This window comes from Cyprinus carpio, chromosome A11 (genome assembly GCF_018340385.1).
Source record: "Cyprinus carpio isolate SPL01 chromosome A11, ASM1834038v1, whole genome shotgun sequence".
In the NCBI taxonomy this organism is placed as follows: domain Eukaryota; kingdom Metazoa; phylum Chordata; class Actinopteri; order Cypriniformes; family Cyprinidae; genus Cyprinus; species Cyprinus carpio.
In genome coordinates, this window is record NC_056582.1 from 5,411,155 (window position 1) to 5,437,204 (window position 26,050).

The following is a 26,050-nucleotide window of genomic DNA, read 5'->3' on the forward strand; positions in this document are numbered from 1 at the left end:
TTAATGCATAAGTTTTTGCGTTAGCTCGGAACAAACAATAAGAGTGAATGTAATTAGTTACTGTACTTGAGTATCTTTTTGGATACTCTGTAGCTTTACTGAGTATCAAAGATATTAGCGACTTTTACTCTCTACTTCACTACATGTTTGAGTAAGTATCTGAGTGTTGCAATTACACTACATTTTGCATGGCACCTAGCTTTTACTGCAGCAGTTCATTATTTCTACTACAAAATAAGTGAATGTGCCTGTATCTGAAAGTACTGTATCTGGTGTGTTTTGCTCTTACTCACTCAAACTTGTCAACAAGGCTACTTTAAGTGAATGTGAGTTGTGAATCACAGATGAGGACATGAGGCTGAAATCACTCACTTTTTACTCAGGTTTCTTTGGAATTGGTGACTTGTAATTGTAATGGAGTAATTTTCACTGTAAGGTAGGCCTGTCTTATACTCAAGTACTCTTTACACCTCTGCAATAAGAAATACATTCGAGCATACAGAAATCTAGTTCATAGTGCTTTATTAACTAATGATAACAGATTCAATAGTTCATTTTAATTTTATTTTAATACATACAATTTTATTAAATGCTGACTTGTTAATCATGATGTCTGTAGAAGTACGTTGCTAGGTTTATTGATAGGTTTGATAGGTTTATTCTCCTAAAATATTAATATTAAACAGCGTGTGTGTGTGTTTAATATATATATATATATATATATAATATGTGCGTGTAACTTTATTTTTAATATTGAATAACATGTATTGCATGTATCACAGGAAGTTATTTAATTAATGTTAACCCATAATTAAAATGATCGTACTTTTGTACTAAAATAAACATTCTTTTCAGAACTTTTTGTCCAATTTTTCAATATTCTACTAGAAATGCAGGTGAAAAATTAATAAACCAACGATAATCTGCATCTACATTCCGCAAAACTGACATTTAGTGTCAACATCTCTATAAAATGTTTTGTACATAAGAAGAGTTTGAGGCTCGTCCGCCTCTGTCAATCATAATTACGTCATGCCTACGTCACGCCTCCCCCTGTGGGAGCGGAAGTTTTTGTCGTCCTGCGATACCGCCTCTACATTTCCAACACGTAGAAAATGATTATTTTCAAATCATGCGATACATACTATACACATTAATATTCTCTGTAAAGTAAAAAGCTCTAAAACTGAAATTATGTGTGTTTTACATAACTTCAACATTTCAACGGCTATTTTAAAACAGGCATCGCTTTGGCGGCTGGGTTTTCCTTTCAGGCGCTCACTCACATGGCTGTTGAACACGACTGGAACTGTACGGCGTTATTAGCCATATACAACTACATCTGATTAATATTTATTTATTGACTTCCGTAGGATAGCTTTTCCAATCCTGTTAACGCCTCGTAGCGACGAACATTAACCGAATAGATCAGGAAACATGCAGAACCCCGCCGCCCGTTATTTAATCTTTTTCCAGTATGCAGGGACCAAATATAGGTGTGTCTCCATGACAACCGCACCCAGCGTCCTTCCTCTGAGCCGCTGTCTCTCCACACACACACTGTAAATATCTGCTTGTCCTTTTCTCCTCAGCGGCGTGATGAAAACAGCAGCAGATCAAGCTGTAGAGGGGGTTGAGAACCATGTGGAGGTCAGTCTCGGCCTCACAATTGATGTATCTTTCAAAAATAATATTTTCCATAAGACTGATGCAATTATTTTGGTTTGTTGACCATGAAATCCAAGCGCTGCATGTGTTTGTTGCTCCAGCTCTCTGTTTCAGATCCTCAGCCTCTTCTGCACAATACTTCTGCTCATTAAACTGCATTTCTTTTGGAAATAGAATATAAATATACTGCGGTAAAATCCCTTTGTGTGCTGCTTCTCTGTTGGCAAGACAGATAGTTGCTCTTGTGGAAGATTCGCCAAATAGTTTAGTTAACCCAGTAAAGCCTGACATATGAAATAAAAGTGTTTAAAATAATAGTTTATGTATAATAATAATAATAAAGTAATATGTAAACAAAAAAATAGCGTTTTGTACCATATATTTATACTTCAGGATGTTATGACTCATAGCATAAAATAGGAGAATATTCTCCTATACTGTTAAAAAATATGCAATTTGGCAGATGTTGTTATTTATATGGCCAAAAAGAGATGCAATTCCGTTCTGCTTGTGATGTTAATCAATGAGATATTTTATAACAGACCACTTGTATCATATTTGATACTCACATTTTCACACAATTTTTCTAAGTGATGCTTTATATATATATATATATATATATATATATATATATATATATATATATATATATATATATATATATATATATATATATATATATAAATTTAATTTTTTAGAATGATATTAAATGGCCTTTTACAGATTAAAAAGTGTCAGTTATCATTTAGAGGGCAGAATGCATGTATAAGGTTATGTATTTGAGTAGTTGATAATTCAGAATTCTTGGAAATTCATGGAGAGTCAGATTGTATTTGATTCCTCAAAGCAAACTTCGTTAACAGTCTCTAAGTATCTCAGATTTTTTTTTAAGTCCCACACATAGTCAGTGTTATAATGATGTCAGCTGCAATCAACATGGTTTTTAATCTCCATTTACAGAAGCACAGTCATATGCCTTTTATTATAATACCTAAGTAAATATAATGAAAGGGCCTTAGAAGACAAAGTTTCAGTTATGTAATGTGATGAACTCTCTTTATGTATTCAGTTTAATGTCTGAAAACATTGAACATCTGGGATGTAGAATCTTGTTTAAACCAGGAAATAATATGTTTTAAAGTAACAGTTCACTCAAAAATGAAAATTCTCGGGCTATGCAAGATGTAGATGAGTTTGTTTCTTCATTGGATCAGATTTGGAGAAATGTAGCATTACATCACTTGCTCACCGATGGATGCTCTGCAGTGAATGGGTGCCGTCAGAATGAGAGTCCAAACAGCTGATAAATACATCACAATAATCCTCAAGTAATCCACACCACTCCAGTCCATCAGTTAACATCTTTGTGAAGTAAAACGCTGTGTGTTTTTAAGAAACAGATCCATCTTTGAGATGTTTTAACGTGAAAACATCGCTTCTGGTCATAAAGCCAGTCCATAATCCATAATAACACTTCCTACAGTGAAAAGATCTACTGGTGAGCAAGTAATGTAATACTAAATTTCTCCAAATCTGAAGAAGAAACTCATCTTGGATGGTCGAGGGTGTCAATTTCCAGCGAATTTTCATTTTGGGTGAACTGTTCCTTTAAGAAATCTAAAAGAGTAAAAGCATGTGTCAAAATGAATGAGAAAAATTAATACAGTTTTGCAAAATTGCGACATCGAGCATGTGAACCTCTTTGTACAAAAGGTCAGATTTTCTGCTTGCAGGTGTCTTTAGGGATGTTCTCAAACCTTGGTTAAGATGATCATCAGGTTTTACAAAAACTTCATTCATGCTGTTTGTGTTTTATATGTAGAGTGCCGTGCGGAAACTAAAGCCGGTTAATGAGGTGTCAGTGGTGATCTCCAGCAGAACAGACACTGGTGTGCACGCCTTGTGTAACTCTGCACATGTAGATATCCAGCGGAGAGGAGACAAGCCACCACTGCTGGAGCAAGACCTGGTTGATGCCCTAAACTTCCACTTGAAAGCAGAACCTATAAGGTAGGAGGCTTTTAAAGGATTTAAAAAGCTGAATGTTTTTGCACCACATTTTTGTGCACAGTAGTTCAAAAGTTTGAGGTCAGTAAGATTTTTGTTTACTTTGAAAGAAGTTAATCAGCTTAAAAAGCTAATTAAAGAAGTTAAAAACATTGTCACACTCTGTGTAATATCAGAGAGGTCAGAGCAGGGCTCATTCACATCTACTGTAGTCTTTGGAAGTTGCTTAGGTGTAAAAGATCAGTGCCATTTATCTGAAAATTTAACCCCCTGAAGGGGCAATTCATGAGGAATTACTAGGATCCCCAGCCACTGTTGTGCAAGGGACATAATCCCTTGTTGCTCCCAGGGGACCTTCCTTGTATTAAATGCAGAGTAAATTGCTTTTACAAAGTCACCTTGACACATCCTCTGTAGTAATTTTAACCTGTGATGTGCTGAAATGTCGCTGTGCTGTTAGTGACCAACTTAAACATTTAAGGTAAATAATTTTGTGCTGGTAAGTTTGCATGTATATATATATATATATATATATATATATATATATATATTTCCTAATGTGATTGTCTTTACAATTATAAATGGTTGAAATTAATTTCACAGGATGTTGAAATGGAAATGAAAGTGGAATTACAGAAAAGAGGAATATATATATATGTGTGTGTGTGTTTGTGTTTGTGTGTGTGTGTGTGTGTGTGATAGTAAAACTAGCTAATACTGAATGCAGTTATAATAAATGTATATTATGTAGTAATTATGAGTAGTGTTATTATTTGGTGTCAGCACAGATCATTCCGGGAAATTAGTGTTATTCCATCATGAAATAAGTTTTACAGACACCTATATAAATTATTTTTTTATTATCATTTAATATTTCTGGACATATGTAGTAGATTACCATTCAAAATTTGGGGTCAGTATGATTTATTTTTATTATTTATTATTATTTAAAACAGCTAGCAATTCTTAAATTGAACAAAAGTGACATTAAAAACCTTTATGCTGTTACAAAAAATGATCAAGAGTTAATGAAAAAAAAAATCCTGAAGAACTGTAGCAATTTCCACAGTTAATAACAATTTCAACTATAATAATATTTAAATTAATAATTTGTTTCTTGAGCAGCAAATCATTATATTAGAGTGATTTCTGAAAGATCATGTGACACTGAAGACTGGAGTAATGGTGCTGAAAATTCAGCTTCACCATCACAGGAATAAATTACACTTTATAATACATATTCAAATAGAAAATATTAAATTGTAATCAATTTTTACAGTATTACTCTTCTTATTGTATTTTGATCAAATAAATGCAACGTTGTTGAGCAAAAGAGATTTTAAACACTTAAAGAATTGAATATATTCTTTAAAAACATAAATGGTATTATCTGAATTCCATTCAGTTCTCTTCTTCCTTAAATTCTTCTTTTTTTAAACTCTTTGTATGGTATGAGTTGGGTTATTATATTTATCCCACCTAACATTAAAGGTTTTAAATATAATTTTAGATTTCAATAATTTGACATCTTCAAATTAATGTAGAAACAAAATAAAGACAATATATTTTTTAATATTTGTGTAACGACTGAAGGCAAGTATCACTGATGCAGCTGGGTTATTAGATTTTTTGACCTCATCACAGTAAGTGATCATTAATCATGAAACGTGACATTGAAAATACTCACAGAATATCTATATTGTGCTGGTCATGAATGATGATGAAGCCCTCTGTTATTAACTTCAGGGAGGTCTGGTGCTGATAGACTGGTCCTCTCAAAAGGCCTCATGGGATTGTATTGCACAAATGTTTAATGGGGAATTGAGGCACTTTGTGATCAGCATGGACCTCATGGGGGTGCAAGACCAACAGTTTAATCCACAAGAGCACTCAGTCAGACGAAGACCAACACCTGAGCAGGATCTAGTACTGCACAAACCTTACAGATGTTGGAAATGCTTTTGTATGTTTATTCAACTAATTATTATGATTACATTTATTTAAATAGTATTTCACATTGTAAACATGCCATTGAATATGCAAACTAAATTTTAACATGTTCTAAAGAAAATTTGAGGTGCTTAGCTGTGCAAAACTCACTGCCGTGATGCTCGGTTGTTGCTATGAGTGGTTCTCAAGGCTGTAAGGTTGATAAGGAGAGTTTTTTTAGTGCATTGCTAAGTGGTTATTTTGATAATCATATGTAGAAATGGTTTGGTTCCTTTTTCAATAAGCAAAAGTCTCAGGCCAGTAGTATTTCCACCAACAAAAATGGTTTTAAGCCAGTTATTTCTATCTTTTGCAGTAGTGTGTCAGTAGGAAATATCAGTTTACATTTCCAAACATTCCTTTTGCCATTAATTTTAATAATCCCATGATATTTTTGTATGCACAAGTAGTCTGACAGCAGCCAGTGCTCCACACAGAGATCTGATCTCACCATCATCCAGTCCAACTGGGATTACATGAAGAAACAGAAAAAAACTGAAGAACCAGATCAATGTCTCAGATGCTTGAAGAGACCAACCTGCAAAGCTACAGTACTAGCTTTGCAGGCAGAAAAATAATAACAAAAAAAAAAAAACTTTTTATTACCTTTATATTAAATTTGAAGTCATTTGTAATAACATTTGTCAGGTTTTTATCCATAAAATGTTCTTGTGAGTAGGTAAATTCTTACGCATCTCATCTCACGCTTCTGTTAGTAATTCCAAAACGTCATTTTTCGTTCCACTGTATGTCCACACATGTAGCGGAATGACAATAAAGCTCAACTTGACTTGACTTGACTTAATCAAGATATATGAGAGGGAGATTGAGATTAAGTGTGTGTGAATTACCTCTGAGTCGTCTCTTACAGTTTTTCTCAGTCACTTTGGTGCATTTCTCAAATCAGAAATGAAATTCTCAAAACTACTTGTACAACCTCCACATCATCTACTCATTTATACACATCATAAAACCAGTTTCTCATTCTTTTGAACACATTACGATTGCTTTTGTACATTCATGTAATTGATTATGCACATTTATCTGCGGTTTCCTACATTATCAGTTGCTAATGTCATGTTACTCAAAATGTATTATATAGTATTCTGTGCAATAGTCTTACCCCTCAAAAAATCTAGTCGTTAGTTCATCGTATAAGTCATTAAATGCAAAATGGTTCATCTAGTTGTCATTAACTGCCAAGCACATTTTTTTTACACATTATTATTAGACTTTTTGTATCAAGTGAATCTTGACTAATGAAGAGAATGTAGATCAACCAATGACAAACCATTTCTCTGAAACAGCTCAAAGGTTCATCTCATGAATCTTCAGTTGGAAAGCATATACTGTATAGACAGAGGACAACACAAGAGTTACACATTCTGACAGTGGACTTATTTTTTACTTTCATCTTTGTGGCCATATTTCTTTTTCCGTTTCTATATCACAGTGACATTGTAAAGGGTTTTTGTTTACAGTTTTTCTCAGTCACTTTGGTGCATTTCTCAAATCAGAAATGAAATTCTCAAAACTACTTGTACAACCTCCACATCATCTAGTCATTTATACACATCATAAAACCAGTTTCTCATTCTTTTGAACAAGTTGCGATTGCTTTTGTACATTCATGCAGTTGATTATGCACATTTATCTGCAGTTTCCTACATTATCAGTTGCTAATGTCATGTTACTCAAAATGTATTATATAGTTTTTCTGTGCAATAGTCTTACCCCTCAAAACATCTAGTCGTTAGTTCATCGTATAAGTCACTGAATGCAAAAAGGTTCATCTAGTTGTCATAAACTGCCAAGGACATTTTTTTTTACACATTATTATTAGACTTTTTGTAAATTTGGCATGAATTGTGCAAGTGAATCTTGACTAATGAAGAGAATGTAGATAAGCCAATGATAAACCATTTCTCTGAAATAGCTCAAAGGTTCATCTCATGACTCTTCAGTTGGAAAGCATACACTGTATAGACAGACACAAGAGTTACACAGTGGACTTATCTTTTTATTTTCATCTTTGTGCCCATATTCCTTTTTTCCTTCTCTATATCACAATGACATTTTAAAGGTTTTTTTTGTTTGTTTGTTTTTTTTTGGTCAGACCACTAGTAAAAGTGTAACTAGGAATTCTATCCAGTCTCTTTCAATCAATATCCCACATACAGTAATGTGTAAATTTGTACTTTTGAAATGGATATATGGCATACATAAGCATATGGCATAATGTTCAATACAGTAACTGTCATCCAAAATGTTGCCATAGTTTACATCAGAACATCCCTCCAGAGTATACTGTTATATTGACAACATGACTAAGCAATTTGACTGTCTTATCCGTACACAGTGACACAAGGACTTGTCATTCTGATGGCACTGACATGTTCATTGACACAGATATTTATTTTTGAGAGATGAACTAAGGATTTTGAGCAAGAGACTGGCTTTTGCAGGTAATTCATGGTGTTTTGCTATTTGTATGAGCTGTTTTGAGAAATGCACTTACTGTTTTCAAATGTCAAGGATGATTTGAGAAATGTACCAAAGTGACTGAGAAAAACTGTAAGTGTGTTCAGCAGCAGCATCCCTAATAGCAAAACTGTAAGTTTATCAGCTTCAAGAACAGCGCGTTATTACCTCACTAGTGAGAAATGTCATGTAGTTGCTAAACTATTTTACTGATAAAATAGAGTAGCATTAATAACATGTTTCTGTGCACATGTGTCTATACTCTATGTGTGTGCATTTGAGTGGGAGAAAGAGAGCAGGAGAAAGAAAGTATGTGCTTTACATACATAGTAAAATGTAATTTTCTGGCAAAAACATGGAAATTATTTGTCATTTTCATCTGATTGTTTACTATATTTATTTGCTTGGTCAGTGTCGTTGTGGGTTTTGGTTGTTTTGCTGTTTTAGGCTGTAAGGACCTTTGAAAGGACTGAAATCACTTGGCGAAGGGATATGAACATGTAATGCGGTCAAGACCTGCCTGGAACTACTTTAGCCGATTCTTTCAGTTTCCCTGAAAATAATTGCAAGCCTTAGAATGTTCGTCAGCCAAACAGATTCAAGCATTCAAAAGCCCTGTATTCTAATTATTTGAGTATTTATTTTAAAATATTGTAATTATATTAAAATGTTGATTTATAAAATATTGCATTTATATTGTAATTATTTTAAAATGTAGCTATGTTCAATGTTCACTTTATTTATAGAGCACATATTAATACAACAAATGTTGACCACAGTGCTGTATATAAGACAATGCAGAATAACAATAAAAAACACTTTCAAGTACTATATCATAACACACAAACACACATAAAACCTCAGACTCAATGGGGTAATTGGTAAAAAACAGTTTCACCACTAACACCGCACTTATGTATGCTCAAACTCCACAGTAAGAAATATGATTTTAAATGCTGCTTAAACTCTCTAAGAGTGAGGCACTGCTTGATATAATGAGGTAAACCATTCCACAGCCTAGGAGCAGCGGCCGCAAAGGAGCGGTCTCCTCTCATTTTCTGGTACATCCACGGGACCACTAAGAGATTCAATGACTCAGAACGTAACATTCTCTGTGGTTTCTTCACCTGGATCAGATCAGCTATATATGATGGAGCTATACCATGTAAGGCTTAAAAAACAAATAGTAATTTCTTAAAATCAATCCTATTAGAAACCGGGAGCCAGTGTAGTTCTCTTAAAACAGGAGTGATATGCTCATTTTTCCAAGTACCATTCAAAACTCTTGCGGCCGCATTTTGGACCAGCTGTAGTCTGCCCAAACTTTTATATTGAACACCATAGTACAGTGAGTTACAGTAGTCTAATCTTGAGAAAATAAGAGCATGGATAACCTTTTCCAGGGCCTTCCGAGATAATAAAAAAAGCTTAATTTTAGAGATTAAACTTAACTGAAAAAAAAAAACAAATTTTGACAACTTCAGATTTCAGTGCACTATCACAAACTATATCTAAGTTTTTTAATTGATGTGTCTGGAAATGGAATAGTACACCCAACTCAATTTTGAATGTATCAACAGACTCAGAAGTGCAGAATAAAATCAATTCGGTTTTTGATTAATTTAAAAATAGCAAATTAGCAGACACCCATACCTTAATCTCACCAAGACATTCCACCAACCTTTCTACAGCGATAGTTGCAGCTGGCTTCAGAGATAGATACAACTGGGTGTCGTCTGCGTAACGGTGAAATTACACACCGTATTTACTCAAGATCTGACCTAACGGGAGCATATAAAGGTAAAAGAGACTGGTGCTAGAATAGATCCTTGTGGAATACCACAAGATAAAGGTGTTGAGGTCGACATGCCTTCACCCATCTGAACAGAGAAACTTCTGTCTTGAAAATAAGACTTAATCCAATTCAAGGCATTACCTCGAATACCTACACAAGATTCTAACCGTGAGATCACAAATTGATGGTTGATTGTATCAAATGCTTCTGTAAAATCTAAAAGCAAATGTAGATGATCTGTGACATTGTAGCAGTAATATCTACTGGGGCCTTCAAATGTCATCTTTGAGAAAGGAGGCCTTGGAGTCAAAAAGTTTGTGAAACACTGTTCTATTGGACATTTTGGCAAAACCATTAAATGATTCCAGCAGTACATCAAAATTTCCTTTACTTTAACTTGTTGTGGTGAAGAGATGAATGAACATATTTCCATGTCTCTCTTGTGTTCTGTCCGCAACCACGAGTATAAACCAGATTTGTTTGTTATGATATCAAGCTGCATTTGAATGATGAGTGACTATTGTTTTTCTTACATGAAAACCAGTGTTGTGATATTTCCTCCGGTGTCTTGATTACTCTGGACTAACTTGAAGCATTTCGGAGGAAATTGGCTGGCAAAGTTTGCAAAACAAACATATGTGCATTACCAGATTTGAAGCAGTGTCTGCTATTCTGTCTTATTTTTTTCCCAGAATCACCAAGGCTTACCGTGTCCACAATGACTTCCATGCACGCTATCGGGCCGTGTCACGCACATATGTGTACCGCTTTGCTTTGGGTCTCAGACATCACACAGAAATGCCAGTAACGGAGAGGGATCTGTGCTGGGCATTACGAGACACGTGAGTGCCGCCCCCTCTCTTCTGCACGTGCTCTACAACCGCATCACTACACACATGTCACAGAAACTAAATCCTCTCAGAGAGCAATAGGAACAAACGCATACACTGATTCACAGCAGAAAAAGGCACACATGAATTACAAACAAGACCCGTCATAAGGGCAAGCGAATGATTGCTGGTTATCTAGGCCAAGACTGAAACCAAAGATGAGGAAAGTATACATTGTTACAGCAGCGCATGCCTCAGATGTCTTTTTAAAGCCCTCAATGGAAGAACGCTGAAGCGAGAGGCTCCTCTCCGAGGGTGACGTGTGAACATTAATGCTATTTTTCCCACTCTCTTCATTTTTAGCGAGAAAGTAGGCCAAGATAAGCTTCAGGCTCATAATGACGCAGAACAACACCCACAGCCGTCTTATGTCTTCTTCATGCACACACACATTCCAGCTGCTTTTCCATCTCATTCATAAGAACTGCCGTTCACACACACAAACTGGATTAAGTCCATAAAAAGGGAAGTTTTAAATGTATGGCTTTATGTCTTTATTTATGTCTCCTAACTGAGACTTTTTTATCCCATGGTGCTGGTGATATATTGAATGTTAATAAATATTTAAGCTGATTCTGCTGGAAATGCAAAAATTAAGCAACGTTGTGAATTGTCAAGTTTAATATTTATATGTTTTTGCTTATTAGTGTTTCCTAAAGACTGTGCCTGTGAAGTTTGCATCATTGATTGTTACTTTGCTGTGAAGCTGATTTGAAATTATCTCTGTGGTATAAAGCACTATAAAAATAAAATGACTTAAATATTAATGCATTATTAATGTGTTCATTAATTTTAATACCTTGATTATTTGTAACATTTTGTAGCTACTTGAGTATTCAAAATGTTTGAATCAACTTTATAAACCATTTCAGAGCAAAAATATAAATATCAAGATATAAATTAAATTTCAGCTGTATACACAACTGTTCAACAAATTTGAGATCAGCAAGATTAGCAAGAAATGAATGCCTTTATTAAGCATTAACAGTGGAAATCAAGACATTTACAATTTTTTTTAGAAGATTTCTATTTGAAATAATGCTGTTTTGAAATTTCTATTCATCACAGTTTCCACAAAAATATTAAGCAGCACAACCGTTTTCAACATTCATAATAATTAGACATGTTTCATATTTGAATAATTCTGAATGATCATATGACACTGATGACTGGAGTAATGATGATGAAAATTCAGCTTTGCATTTAAATGCATCAAAATAGAAAACAGTTCGTTTAAATTCTAATAATATTTTACATTACTACTGTTTTTATTATATTTTTGACCAAATAAATGTAGCCTTGGGGAGCATCAGAGACTTCTTTCAAAAAATCTTACTAACACCAAATCTTTTAGCAGATAGTGATTGTATCTATATCATCCTGCCTTGAGAAACATATTTCCTGTAGTAATAACATAGTACTGTAGATTGTGGTTCCTGCGCAGTCTCTGTGCTCAGTGTATATGCAGAGTTTGATTGCCCTCCTTTACTTTATTCTCCCCACAGGAGGCTAAATATCGATGCAGTTCAAGAGGCTGCTGCACTACTGTTAGGAACCCATGACTTCAGCACCTTCCGTGCCTTGAGCTCAGAGACGCCCTTTAAGAACCCAGTGAAGACCCTAGAGAAGGCCCAGCTGGAATCTGGGGTCTCGTTCAGTCAGAGACACTTTCACAGGTAGGATAAAAAGCTGTAAAGCCAGAGATTGGAGGACGCGAAGTTTGGTTGGTGCTGTGATGAGACCAACAATACTGATCGCCAGTGGATTCATCACAATAGACCTTAGGTTAGATGAATTTAATGTGGGTGAAAATGAGGCTGTGAGAGATGGTACACACTGTATAAAGGTCCTAGATCACATTTTAACAACTACCAAAACTTAAAATTTTTCTGGAAAAAAGGTGTATCATCAGCTTGAAGCCCAAAGTATGCTTTGGTTTTTACACCAGAATAATATGTGCACCACCCGATGTTTGTAACTGCACGTACTTAGTACGCACATTCATCACAGCCTCGTTTTCATTCCGTCAAAAATTAAATATGGGGCTAAATAAAGGAATCGGCCCCCCAAAAATAAAATACAGAGGTTGAGCACTCATTTTCATGCAATTCCAAACCCAAGATTTGGTTCTGTGGAACACAAAGGGAGAAATTTAGTAGAATGTTCCTGCTGCTGTTTTCTGTACAATGATAGTAAGTGAGCACTGTTGAGCTCCTAAAACCTCAAAAAGCACCATAAAACAGCAAGATGTTCACTATATCTAAAGTCTACTAGTGATAACTCACCCAAAAATGAGAATTCAAGTCATCATTTTCTCACCCTCAAGTTGTTTCAGACCTGTGTGAGTTTCTTTCTTCTGTGGAACACAGTAGAAGATATTTAGAAGAATGTTGGTAAGCAAGCAGTTGCTGGTCCCCATTGACTCACATAGTATGAAGAAAAAAAAAAATACTGTGGAAGTTAATGGGGACCAGCAACTGCTTGGTTACCAACAGTTCGGAAAATATCTTTTGTGTCCAGCAGAAACAAACAATAACGTCTTGAGGGTGAGTAAACGAGGACACAATTTTAATTTCTGGGTGAACTATCACAAATTTTAAGTAATTATTCTAACTCATTATTTTACTCACTATTTACTCAGTTCACCAAAATATATATTATCATTCGACAAGGCTGTCAGTAGATATTGGAACAGACACATAGGGAAACACTAAACATGGCAGAATGGCCAAATATTGTCAGAATAATGGGCCTGCTCCATATAATGGTCTGTCACAAACAAATAATTCATTCCAGAGGAGCCAAAATGAAATGAAGTGCTGTTCATCCCACTTTTTGCTGGATTTAATTGTCATTTGGTTAATGCAATTGCTTGCCATTTTATTTTAATAGCCACTTTTCAACAGCATGTGTTGAGGGATTAATTGAGCAAATGTGGAGTCATTCGGCATGGGAGCATATAAATATCCTCTGCTTTCCTAGAAAGATACATGGCTGAACATCAAGGCTGGAGGTCGTCCAGTCTGCAATTAATGGATCCGCAGTTACAACATGCTGTCAATAGTTGCTAATGTAAATCTCTTCTCCAGTGCATTAATAACCCTAATTATGTTTTCATATAGTGAGCCTCATGTTCTTCAACCACTATTATCAGCTACAAGTTTACTTTGTTTAATATTGTGTAGATACATTTGAAATGGAAACACACACAGTATGAAAGGCAGTGCTGCTTTAGAGCACAGTGGATGTCCAGTCGTTGAGGCTGGTGTCTCTAGGCATGTGCGATGAGACTGTTGCTAGGCAACAGATGTTGGACTAAAGCTGACAAAAGCGAGCTGCTCGTTCTTGCTGTCCTCCGCTGAGGGACAAACACTGTAGCCTGTCAGATGCAGTGAAGAATGGCTATTTTTATACCGACTCCATCAGTGTTCTGAAGAAAACATTATTTTAGTCACAAAACCTATTTTGGGCAAGTTAAAGGGAGGATTCAGTATTTGATGATTTGGGATATATATGTACACTGTCATTCAAAAACGTTATCATTCACACACACACACACACACACACACACACACACACACACACACACACACACACACACACACACACAATCTGCTCTGTTTCATGCTAATGTCAAGATTTGCAGGGGATCAACTGCATTTATCATCCACACTTGCACACGCACACACATTCACACACACACTCATGTCACTGTTTGTGTGAAACCAGATCATGGCATTTTGCTGCATAACTTGGATTCAAAACCACAAGATAAAATTGTTAATATGCAAACAAGGTTTTAAACTGTAGGAGTAGTTAAATTCATGCCATATTCCGTCTGTATTATGATGAATTGAGTGGAAACATCATGAATATGTCCACGTGCTCATCATTAACATCTGTGATGTCAGCGCTCATGTTATACGGAGATGAATTAATTAGTACATGGAAGAGCTTCGATGTGCAGGTGCACCTGTTTAGAAAATGCCTGAGTTAGATATGAAATGTTTGTTCAGTCACTGCACACATGGAATTTTGTTCATGTTTGGTGGCTTCAATTATAGTGATTGTAAAATAGCTTGATTTGTGTGCATTTTCTTACAGAGATATTCAGTTCTGGGAGCTCACTTTTAAAAGTAGGTCCTTTTTATACAGACAAGTAAGTACTGGCTTTTTTTCCCTATAAATATATTTATGTTGTGATGTAGGATGTCTGCCTCCTAGTGTTAAAACTGTGAATTTCATTGCATGCATTTCATTTCAGTGAACTTGAAAGGTTATCTTTGATGATGAAATATGGCTGTACAATAGTAGTCACATAATCAAAGCGATGTCTCGGCTCACAGGTGCGGAGGATGACTGGGGCGCTGGTTGCTGTCGGTCAGGGCAGACTGTCTGTTAGACGGATCCAGGAGCTGCTAGAAGCACAAGATTCATTGGCGTTCCCTCAAAACATGACGGCTCCAGCTCACGGCCTGTTCCTGACCGACGTACAGTACAGAGATACAGGTAAGAATGGGCAGTTTGGGTCGAGATGGTCCGAATATCACTAGATGTGAACTATACAACCTGAGCACACTGCACAAAAACATCATCTTAACCATCCATGTCAATGAGTTAACACAATGTTTTTTTTTTTTGACAAAATTTGATTAAAAATGCAAAATAATAAGATAATTAGATTGCACTTGATTAATTAAATATGCAAACTAAAGAGGTCATGTGATGAGTGGAGAATACTACTGCTGTTTGTTGCATAATGCATGCTTCTTCATAATTAAATAGCAGGTATTATAGTGTATACAGTGCAATGCAGTACATTCTAACAGCCAGCCATTCATTAGAATTATCCATTTCCTCCATAAAATCCTGCATTTTACAGTGGTATTAATTTTTTCTTTCCCTTGCAGATCTTGGGGGTTGTAGGCTGGCTGAACAGTAAAATGATTTAAATAGAGATCTCACAATATCACATGTAAATATGGTAAAAAATGTATTAAAGTCTATCCCTTTTCTAAACACTTGCCTGTGTCAAACCATACTTACATAGGAATATTTAAGTAATATGTATACTTATATATTTAAGTTTTTCTTTAAGTATTAAAAATGAATGTGTATATATATATATATATAGGTATAATATGTTTTTCTTCAATATTACAAAAAGTCAAATGTTTTGAGTCATAGTTTTATTCTAGCACACATCATTCTGACATCAATATCACCACAAAAGCAGCAGACCTGAGAGGTGCTGGATTTGTTTAACAGTTTTATCAAGATTCGCAACAAGCAAGCATTCCTCATCCTGTCACATCCAGAGTCCAGACAGTCACTGATCCGCTCCAAACACACACACCGAGTCTGTCATTACAGATCACTTTCAAAGAGATACATACTTTTTGTCATCAACATTCAGTTGAGGTGAAATACGAAAATCATTAATAATTCCAAAAGGCTGATTTGTCAGCTGTAAGTACGTTTGTCAAAAAAAAAAAAAAAAAATTGTAAAACATCTTCATTGAGATGAATATGACTCAAACGACTACGAGCAGCCTTGTGGTGATGTGGAAACGTCATCATTGAATTGTCCACAAGCACTGAGGGTATTTCAGTTACATATTAAAAAAATAACAATTTTAGAAATGCAATGATTATGCAGGAATGTGTTTGATAATAGACAAGTCCATTTATTACCTGATGCGACACTAGATAAAGTGATGGTTTCTAGACAGTCCTTTAGTTTAATCATAGATTTTCACATAAATTTTCTTTGCAAGAAAAAAATGCCAAAAAAATAAATAAAACCCTTTATTTAATATCATTGTAATGACTGACAGCTTGAACCAAACTGAGAAAACGAACAAGGCAACAGGAGATATTTGCAATCAATCTAGTAATTCTTTATCAAGAAAAGTCTTCCCTTCAAAGAAGCGACCGGCACACTTTACCCCAACCTCTCTACTCACATACCAATGAATAAAATATAAGTCTACTCTAATGCATACGTAATGGAGCCAAGTGCAGTGTCCTTTGAGTTTAGAGTGGTTCAATTAAAACATCCCATAATATGAAATAATCATTTGCTACAGCTACCCTGAAGAATACATAGAGATTGTAGAGGACGCTTTCACATCTGCCTTTTACATTTTTAAGGCAGCTACAAATGGGAATGTGGCACAGCCTTCTGCGGTGTATTCGTGTACTTGAACCCGATCATTTCCAATTCAATGCAGTCTGTTACTGGGAACACAAATAATGCTTCCGCTCCAGAGCACTCTTCAATGAATGCCGTGACGCATCTGTTAAATATAACAACAGTTTCACTCTTTGTACTTATTAAATATGTATGACAATATTAGTACATGATGAATAGATACGTTTGTGTTATTCCATGTTAAACACTGGCGAATCCAATGGAGGCACAAATCTTTGGCTTTTGCATAATTGTATACCAGTAAAAGGACTTTGGCAACTGTTTCTATTTAATTCCAAGCCAATAACTGCCAGCATCCCTTCTGTAGCAATGTCATGAGGTATTGAGGATTAATCTATAACACAATAACAGCGATGTCTCATATGAAATAAACCCTGCATTTTGACTCCTCGTTTTGGAGTGACACACGAAATCAGATGTAGCTGCACCTAGATTTCATAAACACAAATAAACTTGCACACCTGTGATCAAAAATTCAGCTAGTTCCTCAAAAATAAAAAAAAGACAATACAAGTCCTTGGTTTGGAGTCCCATATAACAGTCAATGTAATTTTTTTCCCACACTTCGTGTCAAGGCAGGCTGCTAAAATCAATTTAAAAGGTTCATGATGAAATTGTTGATGTATCGAAAGGCATATTCCTCGTGCTTCTATCCCAGACCACTCCTGTAGCATTCTCGTACACGTGACTTTAAGACTAGACATTCAAAATTTATTAAGAAGTACAAAGAGTGAAATGTGTTTAAGCAAAACCTATAAAAGCTCCATCTGAGATAAAACTGCTCCACAGGTAAACATCCTCTCCGGCACAGCTCTGCTTCCAGCCTCTGATTTAAAACCTAGCGCGAGCACAGTCCTATTAGAAGAACAAAGACAGCCGCTCAGTTGGCGATTTTCTCGATTTCATCCAAATCATCTGTGTCCAGCTTCTCAATTTTCTTATCTGTAACAGGAAACAGATTATTGAATTAACCCACATTCAGAACCATGGCAATAAATAAAAGTATGGATACGAGTTAAATAATGAAATTGTCCCGGATTAAAAGTTCTATCAGCAGCAGCTGTGATATGCTGCTGATCACAGAAAACTGAACAGAGAGAGAGAGAGAAATTAAATTTGTGTTATTTGAAACCATTATATATTAATAACATTGAGACAGTAAAAACAAAACAAATAACTAACTACATGGTCAAAATAAAAAGGATATAATGTCACACAGGGTCACACTACAGGAGTTTTAAGTCACTTTGTCCCTGAATTTCTGTTGTATTTATTTTTTTTTTAAACAAAATTAGATTCAAGATGCATTTTTTAAATGCTGCACATTTCTTTGTGAAACAGACGTGTTAAATAACAAAACTAAATTGAAATTTAACGAAATGGCTATCCATTCAGAATGAGAGGCAACCACTGCATTTGAATTACAATCCAAACTAAAATGCCGCATGAGCAGTTTTTTAATCTAAATTAGATTGTATAATTTGAAATGTTAAAACAAAAACAGTACTTTGACTTTAGATTTGTGAAACCATACTACATAAAACATCTGCATGAAACCAATAAACCAGAACTCGATCTGAATGAGATGAAAAGAAAATATCATCTAAAATTTGGTAAAGACAGTAAATTCCCCTCAGAGATACATTCATATAAACACTCACCCCCAAATATATCGCGATTCGTGTAACATCAACCGATTTGAATCGTCACATATTTGTATTGATTTTAATCGTTACATCCCTAATCAATTGACCTCGAAAACTTACCAAATCCATACTGACAAAGAGAAGAACTACGGAGATAACGCCTCATTTTTGAATGTACCGGGTGCGAGTTGAAAACCGCTAGTGCACTAGCTAACAAATTAGCTGCTAGTAAACATTAGCTGTTGAAATGCAAATCACAATCTGCTAATGTAAGCTGAAGTGAGATCATGTGAGGTGCTTCCTCCGGCATTGTAAACTTTGAAGTGCCCCTATTATGGGTTATGAAGAGTTCATATTTTGGTTTTGGGAGTCCCAACAACAGGTTGAAATGCTTGCAAGGTCAAAAAACACTTTCATTGTCTTATAATATGCATTTATTTGTACCTTACTTGCTCAAATACTCCCAAACCATTCGCTCAACGATTAATTTTTCCAAACCCCTCCTTTGAGTGACGCTAATCTGCGGTGATTGGTCGGATTGGTCTCATTTTCATGTCATCATGTCTGTAATGCCTGATAAAGCAGCGTTTGTGAGCGCTTTGTGTACAGCGTTACCAGGGAAACTGCTATTTTTACCGCTCCAAAGTGGCAAAGAACGAATTTGCATTTTCATTCAGACCAACATGAAAAGACCAACAAGTGGGCGGGCAATATGCTAATATTTCATGTTAAAGTCAACATGAAACGACTTGTTTCAATGATTCAGAGTCGACTCTTTCTTTTGAGAGACAATAACTTTATACACGGTGCACTTTTAGACTTAAAACTTTGCAGGATCTTTCCATTCACTTACAGCGGTGTTAAACACTGCATGAAACGTCATTTTCAAAAATCCATAATAGTGGCACTTCAATAATCTTGCAGTGTGATGCACTTTGATTTTCAAATCTTTTAGTGTGTGCATGTTTGGGATTTGAGTTATGAAAATTCTGCGAAGAATCTATTGAAACAAGATTTTATAATCGGTTATGATTTAAAAACATTTTTAGTCTGAGTCTGGCTTTAGTATGGAATTCAGAGATGGTGCCTTGCCTAATACACAGTATGAATCATTGTAAATATTTTCACAAACATTTGTTTGTGTATTTTTGTTTCAGAAAATGAGGGACTATAAGGGACTGTTTTCTACTAATAATCAACAGAATGTCACAGACTCTTCTGATAGAGCTTAATCCAGGACATTGATCGCTTTGTTATGAGACATCAGGGTTCATCTTACTGAAGTGCTCCTGGATGCGGTTGAGGATGTTCATGCTGAATCTGCTGTCCACCATGTTGATCGCCAGCCCCCTCTTGCCGAATCGCCCAGTACGCCCGATTCTGTGCAAATACGTCTCGTTGTCAGGGTTTCCATCCTTGTCCACTGGCAGATCAAAGTTGATAACGACTGAAACTTGCTCCACATCAATACCTGACAGAAGCGGCGTTTGGAAAAAGAATCCATTAGACAAAATCTGCTCATCCTGAACAGAAGATGAGCTTGAACGTAAAGTGACAGACAGCCGACATACCTCTAGCACAGACATTAGTGGTAACGAGAACTTTCTCCTTGCCGTCACGGAAACGTTCGATGACCGCTGCCCTCTGTTCCACCTGCATCTCTCCACTGAGCAGCGCCACCTGGTGGCCTTCTCTGGACAGCTCTCCTGCCAGCCAGCCGGCGGTTTTCCTGGTCTGTGATGGCAAAGCATCCATGTATTACCACTTCTTTCAGTGATTTAAAGTTGTACTCTGAACAAATGATATTGTTACTTACGTGGCAGAAGATCATAGCCTGTGCGATAGTAATGGCTCCATAAATGTTGCACAAAGCCTGGAATTTCTCCTCCTTGCTGTTGCAGATGACGTAGTACTGCTTGATGGTGTCCAGAGTTTCCTCCTCACGCTTCAGTTTAATGATGTTGGGGTCGGGAACGATCCTCTTTGCAAAGTTCCACACGGTGTCTTCAAATGTGGCAGAGAACAGCAGCATCTGGCAAGTTTTAGGAAGCATCCTGCAAAAGACCAAGAACAACAGCTTGTGATACATTAATGCTGCAATTCACCAAGACAAATGTCTTCCTAATGCTCTGAACTAATTAAGGACAATATATAAAGCAACATCCTTAGCTGATAAAACCTCAATTTACTACATATCGACAGTAGGGAACCAAAATTCAAAGATCCCTAGCGAAACAGAAATATATAAATAATATATAAAGCCATTTTTGTTTTTTTAGAAGATTAATTAAATTGTTAATGTTTCATGACATCATTTGCTTACCACCATTTTTGATAAATTTGTATTAAATTTAATATAAAATAATACATTTGTTGGACTTATATGTCCAGAACACCACAGAAAATTAATATATTTAATCAATTTTGTCATAGCCATTTAAAAAATAATAATAATGGATGCTCAATGCGGTCTTAGCTTTTAAAGGCCACTGTAGACATTCGGCAAACTATGAGAGTAATCCTGTACCTCTGGATACGAATGCTCTGGTCCTGATGGCCCTGTGTGGCGATCATGACATCAGCTTCATCCAGGACGAACACCTTGATCCTCTTGGGCTCGATGAATTTAAGCTTCTGGCACCAATCCAAAACTGTACCGGGAGTGCCAATCACGATCTGTTCCTGTAATCTCGTCCCCCGCTCCACTGGACCAAGCAACACATGATAACATGCACAATTACAAGCTACCCCTCAGTAATAAACACGTCATTATCCTTTGATAGTTATCTCAACCATTCAAAATCTGAAAGTCAAGAAAATATGCAGTAATCGACACATTCCAGATAACGTGTTACTACAGAACTCCTAAAATGAACGCGCTTACATTTGTTTCCTCTGATGGCGTACACCAGCTGGACTTCAGGGTAAAACTTGCCCATCTGCTCGATGACCTTGCCTGTCTGTAGGGCGAGCTCGTATGTGGGGGACACACACAGACACTGGGCACAGACAGTCAGAGTGACATTAACACCAAAAGAGCTGAAGTATTTCCATGCATTACATTCACTGACTCCGATGCTTTCATACCTGAGGCCATTTGTTCTCAGGGTCCACGTGACTTAACATGGCCAGCACAAAGGCAGCCGTTTTCCCCGTGCCTGACTGAGACTGAGCGATCAGATTCTGTGGACTGGACAGGAGAGGATATGATGTGTTCAAAACTCTGCCCTCATTAACAGTCCCTCCAGTTATTCACAATTCAGTGCTCAACATAACATCATGCTTTTTGGGATCCTGCATAATTCACCATTTGACCACGAAATAATTGTTAAAAAACACAGTACTAAAAGTTTAACATATTAGTCTGAAAAAGAAACGCATTGATGAGAAAAGCAGAACATGCTTGATGTCAAAAGCTCATAATGTGTTACACACAACTAACAGACACTGAAGCACACATACAGAAAACACTCGTCACATGCTTGAATGGTCAAATGCACACGAAGTTATGACAGGATGGGCGTTTTGACATTAGTATTCACAAAATCATGATGTGTATCTATATATTGGATCCTAGCACTATATCATACAGCTGTCTAATATTTTAGTCATTTCTTTCATTCAAAAAAAAAAAAAAAACCTTTGATCTTGACTAACTTTATTGGCTTTAATTAAGATCAGTATATTTAATTCATACAGTAAAGACTGTGCAGCGTGTTATTGCATTTGATTCAGTTTCTGTAGTATTTTGTAGCTAATTACTAAACTTGAAAAAAACTTGCAACATTTCAGCATTATCAGTTTTTTTTTAATAGCAACAACAAAAACGTTTACATTGTCAGAATTTGATTAGATAAATATTTAAATTTTGTCAATTTGATGAGAAAAAAGTTTTTTTGTGTGTGTGTCAGATTTGATGAGAAATATTTATTGAAATTGTGTCAGAATTTGATGAGAAATTTACTTAAATTTTGTCAGAATTTGATGAGAAATATTGAAATTTTGTGTCAGAATTTGATGGGAAAAATATTAATTTAAATTGTGTCAGAATTTGATGAGAAAAATATTTTCTGTGACATGCATCTTAAATGTGAATGTTATACATATATCATCTTAATTATAAAAATTACATTGCAAACCTTACACAAAATTCTGTAAATTAATGCTACAAAATCAGCCATTTTGACCTAGCACCAAAAAAAAAGAACAGAAAAGTTCTGTTGGGACTGCATCAAGTTGGATTTAAATGGAGAAGAAAAGGTAAACAAACGCACGGTTCTGCGAGCATCATGGGTAATGCGGTCTCCTGGATTTTGGAGGGCCTGTTGAAACCCATGGCATACACTCCCTGCAGTAGCTGAGGTTTCCTAGTTACAAAAGAAATAAATAAAAATAAGTAAACCACAGGAACATGTCATCACAAGACAAACATGATCATGGCAGTCTGAGCACTGTTAAAGCTGTCATACAATCAGGAGTCCAACTCACAACCGCAGCTCTTCAAAAGACTTGACGGAGTACAGCGGAGAACTCGGGTCCCTCTGAAGCACTTCAACCTGATTGGTCGTGTTCACCAGATTACTGCGGATCAGTTTATTCAGTAGAGACTGCGCGGCCTTGTCCTCTGCAAGTCAGATCAGTGTGAATATAAACACAGATCTTCACACTGAAGAAAACAGAAACAGCTGCGAGAGTCACCTTTATCTTCGTCCTCCTTCTTCTCTCCATCTCCTTCGGTCTTTGCACCTTTAAAAAAAAGACAGGAAGAAAAACACGAGACCAACAACATTCATCATGAGAATCCACAACAATACAAACCTAACTTAGCAGGTCATACAAGTTTTAAGAGAAATTTCTAATCACCATTTGCTGCAGCTTTCAGCTTGTCATCTTTTTCATTTATTTGCAAGCTGCCTATCTGTAAATCAAAGAGAAAACCATAAATACATATACAGACACAAATTAATCTTAACTCAGCAAGCGACGTAGCGTTACTGCGACACGGCAGTTTAAAGTTGCACGGACACAGATCTGATACTAAGCGAGTTGTTGTGGTTTGTATAATGTTTGATTGAGTTATTCATCTCTCTGTAAGTGCTCAGTGTGAGTGTGAGGTTTAGACGCACCGACTCCGCCGCGGCTTCTTGTTCATCGACCGCCTGCGCCCACGAATCTGACGCCATGCCCTTACTTGTAAATAAAAGGTTGTCCTTAAAAACGGGAGTCGATGATTTAACAATAACCTGTTAAATCTAACTGCACATAAAACCTTTATAAAATTAAACGATAAAGACTCGAACACAACAAATTCGTAGAATGGCGTGTGTCGGTCCTCGCTGCTTGAGGGGTTCGACACTCACACCTCCGGCTGGAAACACGCGCGTCTGTACTTGGTTCCTCTTAAACGTTCCGCTAAGGGTAACATGCATGACGTGAAACGAAAGGTTTTTCATGACCAGTTAACATCCACTGACCGTGCAACATCTCTACTGAGTGTAATTAATACAGCGTATGCAAAATGCATATATATATATATGTGACATGAGTGACGAGTGACATGACTTGTCTTAAAAGGACTTTGCTTAAACACAGTCAGGTATGTCTTCCGTGAACATAAACAGTTGTGAAAGTAATAGAATGCTTGTCAGTGGATCTGTGCATTCTGTCTTAAAGTGACAGCAGCCTAATTACCCTGCTGCTGTTTCTGTTAACCAAATGAGAGAATCAGTCACTGCTCTTTACAGAATAACTTTAGTAACTGTAATAAGAATCAGTGCATATTTAGTGCATATACAGTGAAGACTATATATGTTTTATTTTTACATTTGATTACTTTATTTCTGTATGTTGGGCTTCTATTAGTAGGCTAAATTGTTTATTTTCTATTGAAAATTTGATAAATTGAAATCAATTGTTTTTTCTTCTTCTTTTTTTTGTATTTGTCCTATTGTTTTATTATTATTATTATTATTATTATTATTATTATTATTATTATTATTATTATTATTATTATATTACTGACTGCTCCAGCTCACTGTTGTTTGTTGAGAGTGAAACTGCTCTGAAAGGTTGGGGGTCATTTTGGGGCCCCGGACAAATATTTGCTTATTTTTTGCACATATCTGTATAAAAGAGCAATCTGTATATCTACTATTTGTACTTGTATTTTTCATGTTTGTCATCTTCTAGATCTCAGCATGTGTGTCAAAACTGAAGAGGCTTTTTAAATTGTGTTACAGAATATTCTTCTTCAGATCAGTCGTCCAGATGCTGTGATGCAGTGATGGAGTGGAAGTTGTGATATCAGTAATTCTCTACATTGCCTGTAGATGCTGCCCCACACCTCTCCAACGGTTTCACAGACAGGCAGTTCTCAGTGACAGATGAGAAGAATTTGCTAGAATGAGACATTATATATTTAAAATAAGGGGGACGTGTCTATTGTTCTGTTCTCTCTGCGTTGGGACTTTCATCTGTGGAGCACAAAATAAGAAAAGTAACAAGAATCCAAGCGTCGAGGCCCTAATTATGTGTTCAAACAAGAAAAAAAAGGCTTTTTATTCCGCTCATTTACTGCATTTATGCATCTATTGCTTACAAGTGTTGTAAATTAATATCAAGCAAAAAGGTTACATAAGCTATTTAAGATTTAATATATAATTTACTCAAATGAATCAAAACCACTGATATAATTATTAATCAGATAATGAAACCAAAGTAATCAAGCTATGCTGTATTATTACTGCAGCACAATTTTTACAAAATGTAAATGTTTCTAAGTTTAGACCTACATTTTTATTATAAGCTCACTTTTTATTTGTATACTGGTTATTGACTATTTCACTGTTTTATTATCAAGACTGCAGCAGTCAGCTTTTAACTGTGGTCTGGCTGGCTCTCTTGTTAGTTTAAATGAGTAATTGATTCTGGTTTGTTCTCTTGTTGAATAGACTGATGGCTGCATTCTGCTCGTGTCTAAAGATTACATCAGTTTCTGATGTGAGATGTTATTTTCTTCCCCAAAGTATTTGTAACTTGAGGCTAAGAGGGAAAACCTTGTCTTTTCATCTTTCCTATTCATAATGATGATCCTTGCAAGTGTCCATGGCAACCAGCGATAGAAAGATTACGAAATGCTTGTTCGCCACAGACACAGTTTTCAGTTCACCAAAAGTATATCTGTTTTTAAATACAGCTGACGACACGTGTATGCAATACAGCAGTCCACACACTTTGAGTTGGTATTTAGTGAGCTGAAACGCTCAACCATAATGTTTAACAACTTTAAAGAAACATGAGATAACTTGGTTTTTATATTGTTTTATAATTTTATTATCATTCATAATATTATTAATAATAT

The 26,050-nt window shown here is 35.9% G+C and overlaps 2 protein-coding genes across 7 annotated transcripts; one reads left to right on the top strand and one right to left on the bottom strand.

Annotated features, from left to right (window-relative positions):
• Positions 1 to 1,110: 1,110 nt before the first annotated feature.
• On the top strand, positions 1,111 to 25,211 carry pusl1 (pseudouridine synthase like 1). Of its 6 annotated transcripts, none has more exons than XM_042766040.1 (8): positions 1,111 to 1,496; positions 1,593 to 1,650; positions 3,491 to 3,678; positions 10,633 to 10,782; positions 12,336 to 12,506; positions 14,935 to 14,989; positions 15,177 to 15,339; positions 24,930 to 25,206. In XM_042766040.1, the coding sequence occupies exons 1-8, from the start codon at positions 1,438 to 1,440 to the stop codon at positions 24,989 to 24,991; spliced, it is 906 nt and encodes a 301-aa protein (XP_042621974.1). In that variant the 5' UTR covers positions 1,111 to 1,437; the 3' UTR covers positions 24,992 to 25,206. The 6 variants fall into 6 exon arrangements, 3 of the variants coding, with proteins under 3 accessions (XP_042621974.1, XP_042621976.1, XP_042621975.1); XM_042766042.1 differs by lacking the exon at positions 24,930 to 25,206 and adding an exon at positions 19,848 to 22,019 and having other exon boundaries at positions 1,114 to 1,496; XM_042766041.1 differs by lacking the exon at positions 24,930 to 25,206 and adding an exon at positions 15,741 to 17,531 and having other exon boundaries at positions 1,114 to 1,496.
• On the bottom strand, positions 16,626 to 24,048 carry LOC109074949 (ATP-dependent RNA helicase DDX19A-like). The gene is made up of 12 exons (XM_042766039.1): positions 23,817 to 24,048; positions 23,554 to 23,608; positions 23,389 to 23,436; positions 23,179 to 23,314; positions 22,965 to 23,057; positions 21,778 to 21,880; positions 21,575 to 21,689; positions 21,218 to 21,395; positions 20,507 to 20,744; positions 20,262 to 20,424; positions 19,970 to 20,161; positions 16,626 to 17,986 (listed from the first exon to the last, which is right to left on the bottom strand). The coding sequence occupies exons 1-12, from the start codon at positions 23,871 to 23,873 to the stop codon at positions 17,925 to 17,927; spliced, it is 1,440 nt and encodes a 479-aa protein (XP_042621973.1). The 5' UTR covers positions 23,874 to 24,048; the 3' UTR covers positions 16,626 to 17,924.
• Positions 25,212 to 26,050: the final 839 nt, after the last annotated feature.

Excerpts from the sequence above, each read along its gene's own strand:
- LOC109074949 (XM_042766039.1), bottom strand. The coding sequence starts at position 23,873 with ATGGCGTCAGATTCGTGGGCGCAGGCGGTCGATGAACAAGAAGCCGCG. Across the intron at positions 21,881-22,964 it reads CCCATGATGCTCGCAGAACC|TCCACAGAATCTGATCGCTC; the intron begins GTGCGTTTGTTT and ends TCTCCTGTCCAG. Across the intron at positions 20,425-20,506 it reads AGGCTATGATCTTCTGCCAC|ACCAGGAAAACCGCCGGCTG; the intron begins GTAAGTAACAAT and ends TTGCCATCACAG.
- pusl1 (XM_042766040.1), top strand. The coding sequence starts at position 1,438 with ATGCAGAACCCCGCCGCCCGTTATTTAATCTTTTTCCAGTATGCAGGG. Across the intron at positions 12,507-14,934 it reads AGTCAGAGACACTTTCACAG|AGATATTCAGTTCTGGGAGC; the intron begins GTAGGATAAAAA and ends ATTTTCTTACAG. Across the intron at positions 14,990-15,176 it reads GGTCCTTTTTATACAGACAA|GTGCGGAGGATGACTGGGGC; the intron begins GTAAGTACTGGC and ends CTCGGCTCACAG.